Source organism: Vulpes vulpes, chromosome 12 (assembly GCF_048418805.1).
Source record: "Vulpes vulpes isolate BD-2025 chromosome 12, VulVul3, whole genome shotgun sequence".
Taxonomy (NCBI): domain Eukaryota; kingdom Metazoa; phylum Chordata; class Mammalia; order Carnivora; family Canidae; genus Vulpes; species Vulpes vulpes.
Genome location: NC_132791.1, coordinates 57,265,138 through 57,288,459, shown reverse-complemented (window position 1 = coordinate 57,288,459; position 23,322 = coordinate 57,265,138). Strand labels below are relative to the sequence as shown.

The 23,322-nt window shown below is 33.6% G+C and overlaps 1 protein-coding gene across 2 annotated transcripts in view; it reads left to right on the top strand.

Annotated features, from left to right (window-relative positions):
• SLC12A2 (solute carrier family 12 member 2) overlaps positions 1 to 23,322 on the top strand; it is a 111,046-nt gene extending 87,724 nt beyond the window's left edge. The window contains exons 18-27 of one of the 2 annotated variants that reach the window (XM_025994980.2): positions 1,890 to 1,996; positions 5,644 to 5,723; positions 8,656 to 8,781; positions 11,596 to 11,643; positions 13,076 to 13,198; positions 14,572 to 14,683; positions 17,118 to 17,204; positions 18,521 to 18,656; positions 18,927 to 18,994; positions 20,422 to 23,322. In XM_025994980.2, coding sequence (XP_025850765.2) covers positions 1,890 to 1,996; positions 5,644 to 5,723; positions 8,656 to 8,781; positions 11,596 to 11,643; positions 13,076 to 13,198; positions 14,572 to 14,683; positions 17,118 to 17,204; positions 18,521 to 18,656; positions 18,927 to 18,994; positions 20,422 to 20,557 — 1,023 coding nt within the window. In that variant the 3' untranslated portion in view covers positions 20,558 to 23,322. The remainder of the gene's footprint in view (positions 1 to 1,889; positions 1,997 to 5,643; positions 5,724 to 8,655; positions 8,782 to 11,595; positions 11,644 to 13,075; positions 13,199 to 14,571; positions 14,684 to 17,117; positions 17,205 to 18,520; positions 18,657 to 18,926; positions 18,995 to 20,421) is intronic. The other variant, XM_072728646.1, reaches the window with a different exon arrangement.

The window sequence follows — 23,322 nt, the reverse complement described above, 5'->3', positions numbered from 1 at the left end:
TTAAAAACTTGTCTGTGGGGGTGCGTGGCTCAGTCAGTACAACATGTTGCTTTTGATCTCTGGGTCATGAGTTTGAGCCCACACATTGGGAGTAGAGCTTCCTTAAAAAATAAAAAAAAGTGACCTCACATCATGCACAAAAATTGACTCCAAATATATCAGCAATATAGGAGCTAAAACCATAAAAGTCTTAGAAGAAAACATAAAGGTAAACTTTCATGACCTTAGATATGGCAGTGGAGTCTTAGATATGACACCAAAAGCATGAACAATAAAGGAAAAAAGTAGATAAACTGGACATCATCAAAATTAAAAACTTTTGTGCATCGAAGGACATCATCAAGAAAGTGAAAAGACAACTTACAGAATGGAAGAAAATATTTGTAAATCATGCATCTGATCAAGTTTAATATCCAGAATATATAGAACTCCTAAAACGGAGAAAAGGACAACCCAGTTCAAAATTGGCAAGAGAGTAAACATTTCTCCAAGGAGCATCTTAAGATAGCTAATAAGCACATGAAAAGATGCTCAATATCATTAATCATTAGGAAAACGCATATCAAAATCACAATGAGATACTCTTTCACTCCTAGGATATGTATAATTTAAAACAACCCTGCCCTACCCTAAAAAAATAAAAAATAAAAAAAAATAAAAAGTGTTGCTAAGGATGTGTAGAAATTGAGCCCTGTGCATTGCTGATGGGAACATAATATGCTCTGGGAAACAGTTCAGTGGTTCCTCAGAAAGCAGAATGTGGAATCCACATATGACCAGCAATTCTACTCCTTGACATATACACAAAGATATTGGTGCAGGGCATTACAGAGATTCTTATTTTTGTATGCCAGTGTTCTTAGCGTTTCTCACAGGAGCCAAAAGGTAGAAACAGTGCAGGTTTCCCATCAACAGATAAATGAATAAACAAAATGTGGTATTTACAAACAGTGGAATACCATTCAGCCACAGAAAGGAATGTAGTTCTGATACATGCTGTAATGCCTATGAACCTGAAAGACATGATGCTAAATAAAATAAGCCAGTCACAAGGGACGAACACTGTATGATTATACTTACATGAAACATCGAGGTTAAGCAAATTCAAGTAGCAGAAGTATATTAAATGTCAACAGGACCTGGAGGGAGACAAGAAATGGGTAATTACTGCTTTGGTGGTTATAGAATTTTTCTTTGGGGCATTGAGAGGGCTTCGTAAATAGATAATGGGGTTCAAAAATGAGTGTGCTTTACTCTTAGAAGAGATTCATTGGATTTGGGGATATGTTAAGCATATTGAATTCCAATTCATAATGAAGTTGCACAAAAAAATGGAAAACTGAGGAAGGAAATTAACCACTTTTCAGGAGAAATTTGCACATGGTTGGTAGAATGAAGTCAAATTTAATGTTGATGTAATTCAGAACTGCAACCAATAATGCTTGTCTTCCATTTGCTCTTTTGCTTCTCGGTTTTAATAGCTATCACAATACATACTGAAGAATACCACTGTATCATTATGATTTTTATGAAAGATTAGATATATTCTATTATCTTCTTCTTACTAAAATTATGAAAATGTTAGTAAATCATACGAGTATAAAAATGTTCATTTAGAATTTTTAAAGTGTTTATCTTCAATTTTTATGTTTAGTCATGTAATGACTAACATAATGACACAACATAAATGTGTGACTAAATGTGTTTAGTACATGTAATGTAGTATATATAATTTAAAAACATGCATGTATTAGATGCGCAAGAATCTTTGCTAATAAGGATGCACATTTTAAAAATGTTTATAGCCTGTCCATTTGGAGGTTTTGATCCTTTAAAAAATATTTTGCTGAACAGTATATCTTTAATGTTGTATTTTTCCTGTATTTTAGGCTGCTGGTCTTGGGCGTATGAAGCCAAACACACTTGTCCTTGGATTTAAAAAAGATTGGTTGCAAGCAGATATGAGGGATGTGGATATGTACATAAACATATTTCAGTAAGTATCCTTTTAATTCAGTAGCTTGGCTCAGAAAATGAAAACTTGCCCTGGTTTGTGAAGCCTGTACTGTTTTGTGAATGGACTATACTGTTTCTTAGTAATCTCTTCTTAATAGAAACATAAGAACAAAAAGAATCAGATGGGGTTATCTGGGTTTTAAATTGATGAGCTAGTGGCAAAAATTCTTCATTGATCTTCCTGTATCTCTTCATACATTCAAACATTCACACGTGCAAATGAACACACAGCTATATACTCTGGCTTCTCTTTTAAGTTAGGAAGCTTTCTCGTGTCCTGTAATCCTAGCTGAGTAGATTAACCAGTGTCAGACCCATCACCTTCTGTTTTGTCATTATAATATCCGGTGCTGAGGAACACAGTTCTTCACTGATCTCACCCTCAGGTTTTGGTTTGCTCTCCTCTGAAATTGATTTTGCAGTTATGTTTGATTGATGCGTTAGGTCATTTACATTTCCTTTTTCTTTTTTTAATGTACTTAAATACTTTGCTTTTTAGCCCTCTTCAGTGTAAGTTGTTGAGTCTGCTATTCACTTCCTAGTAGTAGTTCAAATGAATATCAGAGCTTAGTGTTGGTTTACATGACTTCACCTGCCCTTGTATGGATTGTTTAGTGAATTCTTTTTATTTATTTTTTGTTACTTTTTTTTTTCTCTTTCTGATTTTAGTCTCTTAATGTTCTAATTTATTTTTGTGAATGTATTTGTTTCATCCACCACAAATGCTTTTTGGAACTCAGTTATTTAATAAAGAGAATAAAACTTCTTATTTTTGCCACATTTCCTTAATTTTGAAGTACTTCCTTTTCCTGGTATTCTGGGATTTGCTTAACAGATCCCTTTATCTCTTTCATACTGTTTTTTATAAAGGATAAAGTTTCCCTTTCACATTACCATAGTTTTTAATTTTAATTCCAATATAGTTAACATGCAGTGTTATATTAGTTTCAGGTATACAGTATGGTAATTCAATAATTCTGTATATTAGTTCTTATCATGATAAGTGTATTCCTTTATCCCATCACCTCTTTTCTCCTATCCCTCCAGGAACTCACCTCTGGTAACTCTCTGTTCTTGATAGTTAAGAGGCCATCATACCATTACTTTTTTTTTTCCTTCTAAATTAAGAAATCTCTCCACCTACGCAGGATCCCACTTATAACCCTAATATCAAGAGCCACATGTTCTACCCACTGAGCCAGCCAGAGGCTCCACACCACCATTCTTGATTGAATAATTGTTTTTTCTTCTTCCAGCTGCTGATGAAATAGAACTATTCATTTGTTCTTATAAAGTATTCCTTCTTAAAAAAAAAAAATAAATAAAAAAAATAAAAAAATAAAGTATTCCTTCTTTATATACAAATAGTTGCCCTTTTAAAAATATATATATATTTGGCAAGGAAGCCCTTATGACCAGATTCAAATCTTATTTCTCTGAAGTTTGATCTGATTACCTTTAACTCACTAGAGTTATTTCCCTTACTGGAACTCCTGTTGGAACCATATATACTTACCTATCCCATAGGATAGTTTTATTTTCATAGCTACCTTGAAATAACTTTGAAGGAATAACCAGATGTCATACTTTACCCTTTAAAACATCTCCTTATATTGATTAGTAAAGTATATATGATGAATAAGTTCTCCCGAGTAATTCTTAAATGCTTTTAGTAAAATTAAAGCTCCGCTGGTTCTTCAGGTGCTGTGGCTGCTCTTTAACTTTGGGATTATTACTTTTTTGTAAGCATGATTTCATCCTTAATTTCTAATTCTGTCATGTGTACTCTTGTATATATGAGGATTAGGAAAGGAAGGACAGTGTGAAAGAAAGATTAGGTCATGTGGGCCCTCCTCCATGGACTATGCTTTTTTTTTTTTTTTCTCAAGATGCAAGACCAATGAGGTGGAATAATTATCTTAAAAAATAGAAAAAGTGACGTTTTGCAAATAATTCTTACACAGTTGTTGTTGCTCATATGGGAATGCTGAAAGAAAGGAGTCTTTCTGGCTCTGACCTTGTAGAAACTGAAGTGAATGTTTGCTCTGAGAGTCAAGCATTCCTGTAAGTATTGTAGAGCAGGCAATTAAAAGATAGGTAAAATGCTGCTCTCTGCGTGGCAGGGCCATAGAGATTGATGGCAGTTTTAAAGCAGTCCTTTTATCTTGTGACACTTGGTTTTGGTTGTGATTATAAATATTTTGAGCAATTGAGGTTTACTTTATTTACTGTGCCTAGTTACAGCTTGTAGGGTCTGAAACTCTAAATTAATTTTTATAGCTTAGAGAATTATATAGCTTATAGAAATTCCTGTAGTTGATAGCAAAAACATTTAACTATTTTAATCCAAAGTAAACTCAGGAAGCTATATTCCCTGGTTTTTCTGTAATCGAATTGATTTTAAATCACTTATGATTTATTAACTATTTTTAAAATACTTACACCACTCTTCTCTAGTGTTACGTCTTTCAAAATGGCTGAGGTAAATTATTATGGGCCCTTGTATGGATTGTTTAGTGAATTCTTTTTATTTATTTTTTGTTACTTTTTTTTTTCTCTTTCTGATTTTAGTCTCTTAATGTTCTAATTTATTTTTGTGAATGTATTTGTTTCATCCATTAATTTCTTTTTCTAATGAGTGTCTTTAAATATTAATTCATTATAGGAATGAGGCCAAAATTGTCTCCCCATGATTTTAAAAAAACTCCAAGAAAAGACCTTTTACAATGATCTGTGATCTTCTGTACATCATGAGGAATCAAAATTTGATTTTCTTTGGCTTTTAGCCTTTTCTTTTTGTTATATATAACTGTAGGTTATATGTCACTTTTTTGTATATAATGAATATTCTTTGCTTATATAATTAAAAATGATAACGAAAGATAAAAGTTAAGCCTGTTCCACCCTGGGGAACAATCTAAGTTTAGGAATTTGTAATCTCTCAGTAGATTTGAGAAGAATCTGCATGATTCAGGTCTCAACAAAATTTGCAGTGTTGAAGTGTGGTTTTAGAGTTGTCTTTAAGGTTTTAATGTATTTTGTGTTATAGGATACTGCCATTTGTGTTTTAAAAAGTTGAAAGGACATACGAATACATGCCTGCAAATGCATATAAATTCTTTAGACTACTTTTAAAACTGTTTTTGTAAAATGTAAGAATTACTTAAAAATACACTGGCTTCTTTCAGAAGAGATCCCTTTATACTCTCTAGCCCATTCCCATTCTCAGTAGGATCTGTTTTCTTTGTCTTCATGTGTTTATCTTGGCTTTAAAGGTATAAGCCTAAATACAATATGGTAGGAGAACTATGTTATTTTTCTATAATTTTAGTTTGTTTCTGATAGCATATTAGTACAGGCATTGCTTTAAATGGCTGATATAAGTAGAGTATCAGTACTATAAAGATCTACACGTAAGTGGTTTTTAAGAGTGTATTACAGAAAAAAGGAAAGGGAATGGTATAAAATTGGAAACTGACATCATATGGGCCTCACTGTATCTTTAAAAGCATATTTTAAAAACTAGACATTTAAAGCTGAAAGAGAAGTCATCTCTTATTGCCATCATTTTGTAGAGGAGGACATAAAAATTTTTGTGATTTTGATTTTTTTTTCCCCCTCTTATAGTGACGCCTTTGACATACAATATGGAGTAGTGGTTATCCGCTTAAAAGAGGGTCTGGATATATCTCATCTTCAAGGACAAGGTAAATCTTGATTGAATAAGTTTTTTACTTTAAAAATAGAAGTGACTTTGTTAGAAAATTGTATGTCCTTCTCACAAATTCTTCAACTTTAACATTCACCATCTGTTCTAGGTCATGTACTTACTGTATAGCATGTGAAGATCAGATCTATTTGGCTCCACTAGTATGTACCAGCCTGGATGATGGCTGGTGATTGTTAATAAAGAGAATAAAATTCAATCTAAATCCTAAGTTTAGGGGGATCCCTGGGTGGCTCAGTGGTTTAGTGCCTGCCTTCGGCCCAGGGCGTGATCCTGGAGTCCCGGGATCAAGTCCCGCGTTGAGCTCCCTGTGTGGATCCTGCTTCTCCCTCTGCCTGTGTCTCTGCCTCTCTCTCTCTCTCTCTCTCTGTCTCTCATGAATAAATAAATAAAATCTTTTTAAAAATTTAAAAATTAAAAAAATAAATAAATCATAAATTTAAGAAAAAGAAGCATTAGTTATGGTTTTAGATTGGCCAAATTTGTAAAAACAGATGATAAATAAAATAGAGGATAAAATGTTAATGACTGCTAAATCATCAGACATTTTCATGTTCGTGAAAGTCTTACTTTTTCACACAGAATTACACTAATAATGAAAAACTAAACTTGGTGATATCATTTATTCTGTCTTGAAATAAGACCTAATGAATTATGAATCATTTTTTTTCATTTTGAAATAATTATAGATTCATAAGAAGTTACAAAAGAAATCACAGACAGGTCCCATGTACCTACCCTTCATCCATTTCTCCCAGTGGTAATATCTTGCGTATCTGTTATTTTTTGTCATAACCACAGGTTATGTCATAACCACAGGTAAATTGGAACAATCTACCTTCCTAATTCAGATCTCACCAGTTTTCCCTACACTGGTGTGTACATGTATGCATGAACATGTGTATAGTTCTGTGCCATATATCACATATGTGGTGGATTCATGTAATTAGCACCATGATCAAGATACAGAATTGTTCCATCTCCACAAAGTTCTCCCTGTGCTACCCCTTTATGCCCCCACCATACTCTTTATCCCTTGTCACTAACCCCTGACACTCACTAATCTCTTCTCCGACTATGTGATTTTTAAAGCATTTTAAAAAATGTTTTTAGATGAAGCTTAAAATCTAATTAAGGTATACTGGTTACTTCTGCCTACCTTAATAAAAACTGTTGAAAATTCCATACCCTCTAATGATTTCCTAGTAGTTTAACAAATATAAGCTTAAGAAAATTGCATACCTAATATTTTACCCTTATCAATTAATTAACTAAATCATCAAAAATAGCTAAGCCTAAATAGCTGAGAAGCCCATCATGAACTTTTGTCATCTGTTTATGTATTTAAACAGTTGTAATCCTCCCCCTCCTCCCACCATTTTAAGGGTATTGTGCAGTTTTGAAAGGAATGCTTTGAGGTCTTTATCCATGTAACACAAAAGTATGGCTTGCTGAAAATGCATTTTCTTCCTCTGGAGTAGGCCTTGCAAAACACTGTTTCAGTTCTCTTGTGCTACCAGTGATTGAGGTTTAGGGTACCTGTTAACACTGCATAATTAGTAGTGTTCCCTTTTACTCTCAAAAGTATCACAGTTTGACTAGTAAATTATATATAATTCTGTAATTTACTGAGATTTCAATTGATCAGAACTTTAAGAAAATAATTTTCGTGTGTTTATAATCATTATGAAAATTGTTTGGAAGGTCTTGTTTATTCATCATCAGGATTTGGAGGCAGGAATTTGGTTCAGCACAGGATTAAGAGCTCAGCCTTTGGAGTCAGATCTCCTTTGAAAAATCCTAGCTTTTTCTCTTAGTACAATAGTCCTGTAGCCTGGGCACATCTGCCGACTTCCAAGCTTCTGTTTCCTCATCTCTTCAAACATGATCACTGGGGTGCCTGGCTGACTCAGTCTGAAGGGTATACAGTGCTTGATCTTGGGGTCATGAGTTTGAGCCCCGCTTATATGTAGAGACTACTTAAACTTAAAAAAGAAAACCCAAATTGTAGTTATTTCATAAGGGTTGTTGTAAAGACATAGCTTTTGAAGTTCTTAGCACAGTGTTGGTACCTCTGGTCATGTAGTTCCTCTTGTTCTTTCTTATCATACACACAAATCACTGATGAGGATTATGTGTCCATGGTCCATTTTCATATGTCCTTGTGATGTGTATTTTTATGGTAGAAGTTAACTTTTCACTAACTTCTTCCCAACAGATAGAAAATGGGAAAAGTGCTTTAAAAATGAAGAAATGGGGGTGCCTGGGTGGCTCAGTTGGAGTGTCTGCCTTTGCCTCAGGTCATGACCTCAAAGTCCTGACATCGAACCCCACATTGGGCTCCATACTCAGTGGAGAGCCTGCTTAAAGATTCTCTCCCTCTGCCCCTCCCCCTACTTGTGCTTGCTCTCTCTCAAATAAAATCTTTAAAGAAAAATTAAAATAAAAATGAAGAACTGATACTTTTACCATGAGCTTATCTCCTGGTTTCAGCTCTATAGTCAGGAGTATAATTTTTCATTGTTGTCTGTCATCTTATGTGAACATTATGTATGTGAACATTAGTCACATTTTACAATTTTTACGTGTAAATGACTTTGAGGTTAGAGTTCATTCACATTTTATATATCAGTCTTTGGTCTGCCACATTTTTAATGTTCCTTGAATCTCACTCCTTATGAATTCCCCAGCACCTGCTTCAAACATCTGATGGTTGGCTGTGACTCCAGATATTTGAGTGAATAGTCCTTTCAAAACAGATGATCACAAAGGTTAACATAAGAAATCATTTATTGTAAACTTATTATTTCATAGTAAACTTTGGTGTGAATTGTCAATTAATATACTGTAGTGCTTTCATTAATGATTAAAACAATGTTGAGATCATATTTTGTTTATTTTCATGTCCATAGAAGAATTATTATCCTCACAAGAGAAATCTCCTGGTGTCAAGGATGTGGTACTAAGTATGGAGTATAGTAAAAAATCAGATTTAGATACTTCGAAACCATCTGATGAAAAATCTGTTAAACACAAAGGTAATTTTTATTCAAACGAGATGTTATTCATGGTAATGTTTAATTTGGGGGAGAAATGGTTTTTATTATATAATATGTCTTATTAAGTAATCCCTTCTCAAATTTGTACTGCTCATTTCTAGTTGATTAGGTAAAATGGCTGGCTATAAAATGACTGGTTGTTTTTCAGGTATTGAACTAGATTGTAGAACAGAAAACATGACAGTTATATACTCATATGTTCTTGTATGTTTTTATTTGTACTTTGAACAATTTAATTGGAAGCATAAGTTAAATCTGAACTTGGAAAGAAACATGGTAATTTGAGAGTCTGTGATAGAGTATAAGTTAATGCTGAAAGGGATGAAATTGATAAAATTAATCTACCTAATTTTTCTATAAGTCAAGATATTTAAATACCAGGGATTTTATTTATGTGCTGAGATATTCAGAATAGTTTTTACCTCTACTGCACCTGGAGTTCTTGAGGTAAAATCATGTAATAAAAAATCAAATGCAATTTTAGTCTTTCTGAAGGAATGAGCTGTTGGTATTTGGTTACTAAACTGTTTGGCCGTAACTGCAGACATATTATCCCTGGTGGCTCTTGTGGTTTAGGCCACACAAAGGTTTCCAAATTTCATGAGGCTTCCAGATAATTTCATCCATATATCTATGTCATGGTTATAAAATGCAAAGAGGGATGACTTCCAAATCTTACTCTCCCACCCTCACTCTCCTACCTCTGTTCAGTCCAGTATCTCCATCTGTCCTAGCCCCAGCTGGCACGCAACAAGAAAAATCTGCACTGTAAATCATCAAACCATATCATACTTTTTTGATTCCTATCGAAGAATTAACCATTCTTTTTCTGAAATTGATTACTGTGGACAAATCTTGTCTTATGAAATTGATCTTTTCCAGATTATGCAGAAGCGTTGCTGTTGCTTTTTATTTCTTTCCTTTCTTAACTTGTATGCTTAGAGTAGTGGTAGTTGAGGCCTTAGTTGATACCCATTTCCCCTTTAAGTTCTTTGCTGTATTGATTATATTTTTTTTTCCTTTTTCATCTCAAAACTCTTTAAAAGATTTGGTAACTGTTCTTATATTCCTGCATTTATTTTTAGTTTATGGTACACATACTTTCATTTCATCCTTTTTATTTTTACTGCCATTTTCTTTTTCCTAAAGCAGATCCTTTCTTTACAGAATCTGTTAGGAATTGATAGGTAAAACTATGATGGGAAGCTAAGTAGTAGTAATCATCAAGTATCTGCTCTGTGCCTCCCACGTTGCAGTAGGTGTTATCCATATGTTACCTCATTACTGCATGTCACAATCTTGTGAAGTCATTATTTTTACAGAATGGGAAACTACTCACCTTTTTATTATAAAAATGTAAACACCTTTAATACCTTTAAATACCTTAGTGCAAGTCATTTTTATGTGTCAGGATTTCCTTGACATTTTTTGAGCTCTGCAAAGAATACACAGTGTGCCCGTATATTTTTGCTATCATTAAAGACAGATAGTATCAAATACCTACTTTATAGGAACAATAATATTTAATCCTATAAAATCAAATGTAATCATTGAAATGTTTCTTGTTCCATCACAGGCATAAGAAATTAGTATTCAAAAATAGCGTTAATTTTATTTTGTTTATTTTCTCTCTAGCCAGTTTTTTTTTCCAAAATTAGCATAGAAACTATAGAAAAGTTTATACAATGTGGAAAGTCTTCAGAATATTATAAACATTCTTGTGTAGTTATTACATAATCATAGATGTTTGGTATGTCTGTCTTGGTTATTGTGGCACACAGAATGCAAGGAGACAAAAAGAGCACCCTCTGAATACTTACTTTGTGCTAGGCACTGAGCTAAGTGCTTTAAGTCTTGAAGCATAACGATCCTAAGAGGTAGGTATCTATTGTTCACCCTTTTTTCTAATGAGGAAAGAAAGGAGTTAACTAGTTCAAGCTCATACAGCCAGAAAAAAAGAGTTAAAGGTAATACTGGAATCCTGGGAGCCACTGACTCAAGAGCAGTGTACTCTTTCCTGTCCAAGTAGGGAGTTGTATGTGCATCAGACAACTACTAGAAGTTTATCTGAATCAAAAAACTGAAACCAGGAAGGAAAACTGGTAACCCCAAGAAAATACGTACAAATATTTAAATATAGATGGACCAGTACAGGCATACATACATATGTACATGCATAAACAAATATATATGCTTATATTTTATATATATGTATATATATGTGTATATATATACATATATATATAAATTTGTGTAGACCTGTATAACCTGGTATTTTATATAAACCAAAAGACTGTCTCTAATTAAATTCCCTATTATTTCAAGTGATTAATTTTTACCAATACCAAATGTCCATTATGTTTCTAAAATTACTTTTCAGTCATTGGCACAGTGATGCAGTGGCACTGTTTAAACTATATGTATTATCTGCAATGTCAGGTTTTAATGTCATATTTCTCTTCTATAAGCCATTCAGAAACTTTTCAACCAATTTCAAGTATGAAAATTTAAAAGTTTAAAAATCCTACTAAAGTTTTTATCAGTTTTACAGGAATAAAATTTAAGGGTGGAATGTTAATCAGTGGCCCTCTTGAAGGGGGTCTAAAACTATGTTTGATTTTAAAAATCCTCCACACTCAGTGTAGCAAATATCTATCTTCAGTCTTGATTATTTTTCACAGACTGTCTCTTTGTACTGTGCTTTGTTTATAAATGTGCTCTATTTACATTTTCATTATTTTATTAATATAAAGGCAATTAACTTATATTTTGTGTTTTTTAAACATAATCTAGATGAGGAAGAGGATGGCAAGACTCCAACTCAACCACTGTTGAAAAAAGGCAGGCATTTTTCATCATTTTATTTTAATCCCCTTTTTCATATTGTTAACTCTTTAACTCCAACTCTGCTATTTTATTTTTTTTACCTTAGTTTTTATTTCCGTGGCAAGGTGATGTTACAGTTATTTGTTGAATGCAGATTAGAAAAAGATCAACTTTAGTTAACCCCAAAAAGTTAAATCATCCCAGAGAAAGGTAGTATATCAAAGACAAATTGTTTTACATTATCATAGCATTTCTGAAATATTCAAACCCTGAATGTTAATACTAGTTTTTTTTTTTTTTTTTAAATTTAAACTGCATGGTTTAGATGATGAGCAGAGACACTGAAATAGGTCTCTTTGCCAGTGTCACTTGCATTCTTTACCATCAGTTGTACCCAGCCAAGCCCTTAATTTTGATACTAATATATTTTTCATTTCAAAAATTACAATATTTCTCACAGCCCTGCTGCGTTTGGGAGATACACAGTCATGTCCCCGTGCATGACTTTTATGAGAAGGAGATAGAGGTGAGAGTTACGGAGCAGTGTGGTTTGGCAGCCATATTATGTCATCATGCAAAATCATTCGTCATGTTTGCGTGCATCATGGCAGCATGAGAAGTGAATGACACCTCCTGCAGAAGTGATCAGATTTCCGCCTATGGATTCCTTCTTTTAAGAATTTAGTGTAGGAGTCTCATAATAGTCATTTGCTTGCTCATAGAGTCAGTGCTGATTTTTTTTTTTTTTTTTTTTTTATTCTTGGGAATATAAATGGGAACTCCCTTGATATTTGGTCTTGAGATCTGCAGCAGGTCATGTCCTTCTAAGGAGTTCCTACCATCTTTCTGTGCTTCAAAGAAAGATGTGTGGTTATATGGCTTTAGCTTTGGGCATCACATACCAAGGGGACAAGTTAGGTCAAGATGAGGGTGTTCTTTAGACTTGGAGGTTTCACTGTGATAATTGTTAGATTGTATTCATTTGTCTTCCACTTCCTTCTGTCTTATATATTACTGGTAACATTATGTTTAAGATTTTTTTAATCTTTAAATTATTGAGGAATAAGATTACAAAGAAATATGTTTATGGAGGAGGCATAAACTTAATTTGTCCAGTTAGCCTAAAATGGCTTCTCAAAAATTAAAATCTAGCAGTCAGTTATGACCATGGGTATTTATGATTCTTTCACTCAGAATGCTTCAAAATATTAGAAATTAAGCAAGATAATTTGGATGAGTTTACCTCTTGTAAAGATTTATTTATCTATAACCATTTTTAAAAATACATTTAAATTTTAAACACCTGAACACTTATGATGGACTCCATACACAACTGTCTGCATTATAAATATTTAGATACACAAAGGTTAGGAAACTATAGGAATTCAGCAAAAAGGACTTGAGTATTTATTTCCCTTACATCTGATTTTTCTGCTTAATCCTTTAGAATCCAAAGGCCCTGCTGTCCCCTTAAATGTAGCTGACCAAAAGCTTCTTGAAGCTAGTACACAGTTTCAGAAAAAACAAGGAAAGAATACTATTGATGTCTGGTGGCTTTTTGATGATGGAGGTAAGGTTGTAAATGCACTTTTTAACAATTTTACAGATACTGAAGTTGTGGGAAAAGTACTGAGAAATGGCATGTATGCTTCACCTATAGACCCTCTTGCCAGTTCTGCCAACATTCTGCAGAGCAACAGGATTGATTGTAGAATCAGGTGTCAGCCTTAATTGTTATTTCTTCAGTGTCCTTCACTTTGGAATTTTCCCAGTTCTTCCTTGAACTCATGACCCTTTTTCTATTATTATTACTGACCATTTTTAGAATGTCACTAGATTTGAAGTTGTTCAAGTTATGTAATTTTGGTAGAAATCTCGCAGAAGTGTTGCCTTATTCTTCTGTCTAAATCTCATCAGGTGGCACATGATGTTGATTTGCCTCACCACTGGTAAAGTTAGCTTTGACCACTGAGAAAGGTGGTTTTTACTAGATTTTTAAAATGAAAAATTACTGTTTCCTCTCGTATAATTACACGTAGTAGGGGATGGGAAGGTACTTGGTGTTATCATTACTGCAACTTTTACCACCATCTTTAGCATCTGTTGGTATTTCTGCCGTTTGTTACTGTTAGTGTGGTGTGTTTGTAGTTGTCAAATGGTGATTTTCCAGTCCTGTTATTTCTTCCTCATTTATTACTTGGCATTTTATTGTAAGGAAGTGTCTTATTATTTCTATCCTTGCAGACTCATCGATTCCCATTGTATTCATTGGGAGACCATTTGTCATTCTCATTATTTGTTTAGATGTTCATATTGTTCCCATATTTGGCCAGCAAGATCCTCTGGAGGCTGATTGGTGTGTTCATTTGTACTTTGCCTGCCCTAGCCATGGAGTCACTGTCTACCCAAGGAGCCTGGACTGCTTTTAGTGGAGAATAGTATTTTGGAACCATGATCATGGCATTAGCTATGCTTGTTGCTATTAGTGTGTCCCTGCTCCCAGGCTCTCTCAAAATGTACTGAGAAATGTTTATACATGTTTATACATGTAGGTATGGACTGAAAACCACTTCCAATTCACTCTTTGGCTCAGTCCTTCTTGTATTTCTTCTTGTATTTCTCATTTCAGTGAGAAACTTGGCTCCCATTAGGTTCAATGAATATTCTCATTTCCTCATTCCTCCTGTATGTGATAGATCGATCTCCTGACTCTGCAAGGAGTCCCCCACTTCACAAAGCAAAGCCTGACTTTATTGGGCTTTGCTCTTTTTGTTCAGGCCTACCTCATGGCTTTGTGACTGAACTATTAAGGAAGGATGGAAAGAAAAATTTTGTGTAATATTGAGTTGTAGTGGACATGTTTTTAGAGATTAAATTGAATTAAAAGTTTTTAATTGAGAAATTAGCATCTAGTAAATAATTTTATGTATTTTTATGATTCAGGTTTGACTTTATTGATACCTTATCTTCTGACTACGAAGAAAAAGTGGAAAGACTGTAAGATCAGAGTATTCATTGGTGGGAAAATAAATCGAATAGACCATGACCGGAGAGCGTAAGTCTATTTAAATTGAAGAACATTTATCTTATTACAATATATGTTTCATTATTACAGTGTATTTACATTATATATATGATAGAAAAAGAGATAATCCAGAAGATGTCAATTATGTTGCCCTGTTCCATACTGAAGCTGAATTTTCTACTTAAAAAAAAATGCTCTTTAATTTAGTTTTCATATTTAAGTTGTAGATACCTGTTATTTTTTCAAATTTTGACATTTTAGAAAGTCATTATTTAAAATTTACAGCATCTGGGGATCCCTGGGTGGCGCAGCGGTTTGGCGCCTGCCTTTGGCCCAGGGCGCGATCCTGGAGACCCGGGATCGAATCCCACATCAGGCTCCTGGTGCATGGAGCCTGCTTCTTCCTCCGCCTGTGTCTCTGCCTTTCTCTCTCTCTCTGTGACTATCATAAATAAATAAAAATTAAAAAAAAATAATTAAAATTCACAGCATCAAAATGTTAAACACCTTTTTTAAAAGAAGAGGGGATGTGCCCCAAAATTACATATTCGTATATGAGATACATTTTGTAGATTTGAAGACAACAGAAACACAGGATGTCTTTGTCACCCATTGTCTTATTTCCTCTATACTGTCACCATTCTAGTTCTGGCTTCAGCACTTTACTAAGTACCCTGTGTCTTATCTCTTACCTTTTCAGCATATGTTGTACATGCTGCTCCTGAGTTCATGTTTGGAAACTAGATCTCTGATCATAGGATCCCTTTGCCAAAATACTTTTAATTTCTTCTCTGTTACATATCATAAAAAGTCTGTGCTCCCTCTACCACTTATAAAGGGCTTTGTTACATACCCATACCAACTATGACTTGTACTTAACTTCATTTTACAATTCTGCACCTGTCCTAAACATGCATGTGATTTCAGACTTGTACTCCTTCCTACTCTACCCTCATCTCTACTACAAATAGCTCTTCACTTGGCTCCCTTCTCTGTTAAAATACTCCATCCTCTCCAGTCCAGCATCACTGTCATAACACCTTCCCTGATTTTTTTCTTTTTTTTTTTTTTTACCCTTGTCTCCCCATTTGTTGTTACCCTTCCTTCCTGAGTAAAATATATTTGGTACCATTCACTGTGTTCTGCGGTTTGTTTTATGTTGATTTTAATGTCTTAGATTTGAGTTTTGTGGGCCCTGTGACACATAGCAGGCACATGGCAGATTTACACTGGAATTCAACTAGGTGTTGATTCATCGCAAATAGTGAAGTATGCAAGAAATAATTTAAAAGTTAAACCTGGGGCAGCCCTGGTGGCTTAGCGGTTTAGCGCCTTCAGCCTGAGGCATGATCCTGGAGAACCGGGATCGAGTCCCACATCAGGGGAGCCTGCTTCTCCCTCTGCCTGTGTCTCTGCCCCTCTCTCTCTCTCTGTGTCTCACGTGAAAAAATAAATAAAATCTTTAAAAATAAAAAAATAAAAGTAATAAAAAGTTAAAACTGTAGCTTGTCTCTTTTCTCATATCTTAATTTAGAAAACTCAATTTATTAAAAATAGAATCCTGTTTTGCTAACTGCTTTTCCTATATGTATGTTTCTACTTCACTATTGTTGCCACCAAGGCTTCATTGCCAACTATGCCTCCAGAAAGGTATTTCTTTACAGAAAAATAAAGGCTTACTGAGGCTCCTTTTTCATGTCTGTCCCAGTCCCTGCCTCACAAATTCTGTAAACTTTATTTGCCATCTGTTACAGCTTTAGTTTGGCCCTAAAAAGTCCTGTTTGGACATTGAGATAGGCATTCTTCATGGATGGAAGAATAATCCAAAAATAATTAAAGTTAAAATATTAACTGGTTTTTGCTGAAACCCATATACTAACCAATATAATTTATCTAAAAAAGTTTTTAGTGAAGGAGAGTTGACATACAGAGTTACATTAGTTTCAGATGTACAACATAGTGATTCAGTATTTCCGTACGTTATGCTGTGCTCACCACTGGTGTTGCTGCCATCTGTCACCATACACTATTATTAAAATACCCTTGACAATCTTCCCTGTGCTGTACCTTTCATCCTCATGACTTGTTTATTCTGTAACTGAAGGTTTATATCTCACACTTCTCGTGACAGAAATTAAATTTAAAAACTAGTTAACATCAATTTTTATTATTAATGTCTTGTTCTACCCGTTATTGGAAGAGATTAAGGGAAAGATTAGAAGAAAGAGACTAAGGAGAGATTCAGGGAAAGTAAAAGAATATAACAGGAGTCTCTTACTCAGGGAATTGAGATGTCTACTTAGTTGAATGTACGATGTAAATTAATTCACATGGACTTTGTTTAGCACCTGATAGAATTTTCCTATAAATCATGCTTTTCAGGTAAACTGATTCAGCCTGAAATAGAATAAAAATATTTATCTACAGCTTTCATGTATCTCAATGTTATTCATTTTTGTTTTAGGATGGCTACTTTGCTTAGTAAGTTCCGGATAGACTTCTCTGATATCATGGTCTTAGGAGATATTAACACTAAACCAAAGAAGGAAAAGTAAGTTGTTAGATAAATTACTCTTTATAGATTTCTGATCCTTTTATGGATGACCTACTCAGATATTCCAGTAACAGATCGTTCAATTTCAACTAATTGCCTGCTTGTTAGTTACATGTGAAGTCAACTTTTTTTTTAATCTGGCACTGATAGTTGGCATGCCTATAGCAGATAGCAAAGTAAGTCTAAAGGGCTTTCCATTTTCAGTTTCATTCAATTACTGTTTTGCAAGTGATTTCTGAAAAGGCTAATGCCACAGAAATTCCCCCTGGTTCTTTGAATTTCCACTGTTCATGCCTGTATTCGTTACCACCACACAATCCCACTCCATGTTATGTATGTCTTTTTACTGTTTTGCTTTATTACTAAAACAGGGGAATTAAGAATTTGTCTATAATAATAGTTGCACTCAGAATTCTCAAGAGTCAAAGAAATGTATACTCATGGAATAGTCTACCTGAAAATGATACACAGAGGATGTTATATGAGTAACATATTTATACTACCAGGCATGACTTTAATTATTTTCAAATAAATGTTGAATAAATAATGAAGCTGATATAAAGAATTTATTTTAAATAGATAATAAAGCATACTTTGTAAGGTTATTATTATCAGGGAAGGATTTGTTTCATTTTATAAAATAATATACACCAGGAGCTTTGTATGAGACTTGATACTGGAAAATATTTTTCACATTCACAGAGGATTAGAATGTTGTTGCTGTTCTTTTTCTGTCTTTTATCATATTAAGTCATTTTGGATCTGGAGATTAGTTCTGCATCTTCTTGAATCTTCTAGATATGCCTGCTCCTCTCTTCATAATATCCTAGTACCTTTTCTTCTACTCCTCCTCCTCCTCCTCCTCCTCCTCCTCCTCCTCCTCATCCTCTTTTTATTCACTGCTACTTGAACCAGGAAGGCTTTTGAATACTTTGAGCAAAGGAGCAATACAATTTGATGTATTGCTCAAAGGATCATTTTAGCTACTGTGATGATGAAAATATATGTACATTGAGCGGGCTGGACATTGGAGCAGGGGTTAAATACAGAGACATCAGTGTTAGCAATTAAAATTGCAATTCTGTTATTGTGAATACAGTTATAAATTTCTTAGCAGTTTGAGAAACTAGTGATTGCTGTTTTCTGAATAAGTTGCCAAAGTGGTGGTTATAAATTAGGGTATGGAGGTGAGCATTATAGATGGAAAACTCTAACTTCTCAAGTTCTAAGTTAGCATTCAAGATCTTAGTGTAAAGGAATTCAAACTGAGGTTAATTGTCAGTATTCTTTCTGGTTTTGTTTTGTTTTTTAAGTATTGTAGCTTTTGATGAAATGATTGAGCCGTACAGACTTCATGAAGATGACAAAGAACAAGATATTGCAGATAAAATGAAAGAAGATGAACCATGGCGAATAACAGACAATGAGCTTGAACTTTATAAGACCAAGGTATTCTATCTTTTCTGCTTTCTTTCTGTTCCTTAACCTTCTACTGATGTTTTAAAAAATAAGACCTAAGTATCAAAAAACTGTCACTTGTTATGGGAGGAACCAAAATTCAGTCTCCTCTAAATTGGATCTGTATGTGAATTAAAGAATAAATATTTTTATTATGCCAAAATTATGTTGGTTTCTTTTTGTTTACTTATAGTTCTATGAACTACACTAGATTCCACTTTTCAGTTGGTCCAGGAATGACTTTGTCCTGTTTCATTTCAGACCTATCGACAGATCAGGTTAAATGAATTATTAAAGGAACATTCAAGTACAGCTAATATCATTGTCATGTAAGTACTGTCTATACTAAAATTTTCTTATGCCTTTATTTTATGACAATGCAATTAGGATCAATTTCCATATGAAGTACATACCCATATAAATCCTAGTAATGACTTAGCAGTTATAAGGAAGAAAAAATAAACTTTTGTTAGTAGACTTTGCTTTAAGCATATGGAGAAATCATTTAAGGTAGGAGGAAAGAAAAAACTCTAACCTTAAGCTTATATGAATCTAAGTAATTCTTTATCATAATAGTTTATTCTGGAATTTTTTCTCGATCCTTTTCCCCACCTTTTAAAAATTCCTTGGCTTTAAGGATACTACAGCATAGCTACTAAGCATATATGGAAGATAAGGTCCTTAAGTTAAAATTTGGACCCCAGGGTGAGGTGCAGGTCACATGGCTGGCTCAGTCAATTAGAACACCCAACTCTTTATCTTGATCTTGGGGTCATGAGTTCAAACCCCATGTTGGGGGTAGACTGTATTTAAAATAATTTTTTTAAAAATCTTAAAGTTTGGACCCCAGACAACATCCTTACAGAAACAATGCCATTATTATCTTGGGGGGGGGGGGTATCTTGGAGGGGGTCAAATTATAAAGTGGTTCCTGTCTGAATCTGTACTCCTAAGTTTCCACACACAAACTTTATATACAGACATTTTGTACTCCATTGAATATAGGTGTTCTTTGGCTTTTCATTCACTAAATCAGATTAGTTAGATATTACTTGAACCCAAATTTTCTCCATCATAGAACTGGGGTCCTTAAACAGGTAAAACCAGCTCAGGCCTCCAAAAATATGGCAAATGATGAAATAAAGTAATACCAAAGGATTGTTACTTTGATTAATAAAAAACAGTACAGTGGAAAATTTCAAGTTTTGCTGCTAATGATCAGATATCTGTAATGGAATGCATTAAAACACAGAAATCTAGAGAAAAACACCCTATGGAGCAGCTGGTTACCACTACCACTATCTACAAATAAAAAATGAAAGCCCAGAAAGATGAGAGAAGTTGAAAATTGAAAATTAATACATAGAATTATATTTGAATCTCATTTATCCATGTGTAGTTTCTGCTTTCTTAATTCAGGTAGAAGCATCCCTTTCTCCTAGAAGAATTCTATCCTTACTGAAGAAGGGAATGGGGAGGTTTAATGTTAGATACCAAATATGTTGCAGTGTATAGAAATAGTCATTTCTATTCTTATGAAGTTTTAAAAATCTTCTCTTCCAACATGAAAAAAGGGGAATAGTGATATGAGTATAGTCCTTGCTACCCCAATGTTTAAAATTTGCACTCGAAAATAATGTGTAACCACTGTACTTCTTAGTTACTATTACTAGTGACTCAATATATGATTTTTATTACATTTTATTTTTCTCAACTTAAATGCATTGCCTAATTTCTTTTCTCTTTTGGATACCAGGAGTCTCCCAGTTGCACGGAAAGGTGCTGTGTCTAGTGCTCTCTATATGGCATGGTTAGAAGCTCTATCAAAAGACCTACCACCAATTCTCTTAGTCCGTGGGAATCATCAGAGCGTCCTTACCTTCTATTCTTAAATGCCCCAGTACAGTGGATAAGCCCTCCAGATGGTACTTGAGTGCCTGGTGAAGTAACTGAAATCTTCAATGACACATTAACATCACAATGGCGAACTGTGACTTTTCTTTCACTGTTTCATTAATTTGAAAGCACAGAAGGAAGTTGCTCCACTGACATGTGTATGGAGACTTCAGTTTTAGTCAGTTCTGTATTTCAATCTTAATGAATGATGATGATTCCTTGTTGTTGGACTAAAGTTCATGAGAGTAATGTTTTCTTTGCTACTTGAATAGCAATAAAAGTGTGTTATTTTGTGATTGATGAAAGGAGTACAAAAAGCCTTTAGCCTTGAGGTGCCTTCTGAAATTAACCAAATTTCATCCATATATCCTCTTTTATAAATTTATAGAATGTCAAATTTTGCCTTCAGCTGTTCTTTTTGTTTCTAGTCTCTTCCACCTTAAAATGAAATGGACACTGCTTTTCTTCTTCCATTGACCAATTAGTGTTGAGTACTGTATGTTTTCTATTACTTTTGTAAAGGTATCTGTTAGATACTAAAGGTGAGAATTAGGGCAAGTTAATGAAAAATGCAAAAACAAAACAAAAAAAATGGTAACCAAAAAGTGACCCCAAGGTTTGGTTTGTATGGGATGTATAAAATGTAGATCTAGGGGAAAAAGACCCAATAAACCTTTTTTTTAAAAATCTCTAATTGGCTGTTATTTGTATTCTTATTTGAAGTCTTGGGGAAGGTTGAAGATTTGTTCAGTACTTCTGTATACCATGCTGAACAATCTCCTGTTGACATTCTTTAGGCAAAGTCCTCAAAATCATTTGTATCTGTGAGAAGAGACATCTGTCCTAATTTATAGTTTTCCTCAAATCTTTAGGGACTTTTAAGAAATACTAAAAGATTTTTCTTGAGGAAAATTAGACAAAGCAATGTCATTAAATAGAGTATTTCAATAAACAATATGTGGAATTCCACTATACACATCCTTTATAAATCATTAAAATATTTAATGTTTCATCAAATGGTTAAATGGACCACTGGTTTCTTAGTGAAATGTTTTTAGGCTTAATTCATTCAATTGTCAAGTACACTTAGTCTTAATTAATATACTCAGGTTTGAACAGATTATTCTGAACATTTGAATTTAATCCATTCTTAATACTTTAAAACTTTTGTGTTAAGAAAAACTGCCAGTTTGTGCTTTTGGAATGTCTGTTTTGACATCATAGTCTACTAGTACAATTTTGACAGTGCATACGTACTGTTACTAAAAGCTTTATATACAATTATTAATGTGAAGTTTTTCATTTTTTATTCAAGGAAGGATTTCCTAAAAACATTTCAAGGGATATATGTCTACACATCTGTATGTGTGTATGTATGTGTAGATGCATACACAGATGCATGTGTGTATATATAATGACATTTTTGTTGCTGGGTTTTTGCATTTTAAAGTGATCAAGATTCATTCGACTAACATTTTTTGGTTTTATTAAACATAAGTTCAAAATTAGATTGAAAGATACAGGGTTCACAGAGAACAAAGGTGATCATTTGAAGGGCATGTAACTTCACACAGTTAAGCATTCAGTGAGAAATGGAAAACACATCCCGTACAGTACTGTTTAGTGAGCTTGTTGGTATAAATTTCAGTGGTGAAGAATATATGCAGGTTTTCATGAATCTTGATAGATATCTATAGAATCACTACTGTTGTCAATAGTGCAGTATTTTAGCTGCATGAGCATAAACTAAATGAATAGAAAAGTGGAGATCTGATAACAATTTTGAATTCAGAGTGTTAAAATGAAGTAATTGTTTTTCCAGGTTTTTTTTCTACATTATAACTCACAGCATTGTTCCATTTATTGCAGGTTTTGTAGTGTTTTGGGGGAAAGACAGTAGAAATGTCATATTGTTCAGTAAAAAATACCGTGTTTGAACTTTTTAAATGGATAATAGGGCATGAACTAAGTGCTGCTATCTTGAAATGTGCACAGGTACACTTATTTTTTTTTTTTTTTAAGTTTTTCCCATTCAGGAACCCATCATTGTGATCTATACTGCAGGAACCAAATGTCATGCATCATACATATGTGTATAAAGTACATAAGATATATCTAAATATGCATAATGGGGGGAGGGTAATATTGTCTGTGAAATAATGTAAGAAGCTTTTCACTTTTAAAAAAAATGCATTACTTTCACTTACCACTAGACACCAGGTCAAAATTTTCAAGGTTGTTGTAGTACTCTAATAAATTTCAACAATTCTTAGAGATGCTAGCTAGCGTTGAAGCTATTCTAGTCTATTTTATTTATGCTGAATTTGATTATTTTAATGCCAATTTTTTTCCGTTCTAATCATTGGTGATAACTTGGAAATAAATATGCAGTGGCATTTGACAGTTCATTATTCCTATAGGTAAATATTCATTGGGTTTAGAGAGAATGGTGGTGTTAAGCTGATTAATGGTTAATTAAATCAAATATTTATTTGTTACATTATTTCATTTGTATTTTAGGTTTCCTTTTACATTCTTTTTATATGCTTTCTGACATGACATATTTTTAAAGACTATGGAAATAATTTAAAGATTTGAGCTCTGGTGGATGTTTATCTACTAAGTTTGAAAATGTAATATTTTGATAATACTGTACTATAACTGTCACACAAATGCTTTTCTAATGTTTTAACGTTGAGTATTGCAGTTGCTGCTTTGTACAGAGGTTACTGCAATAAAGGAAGTGGCTTCATTAAAACTA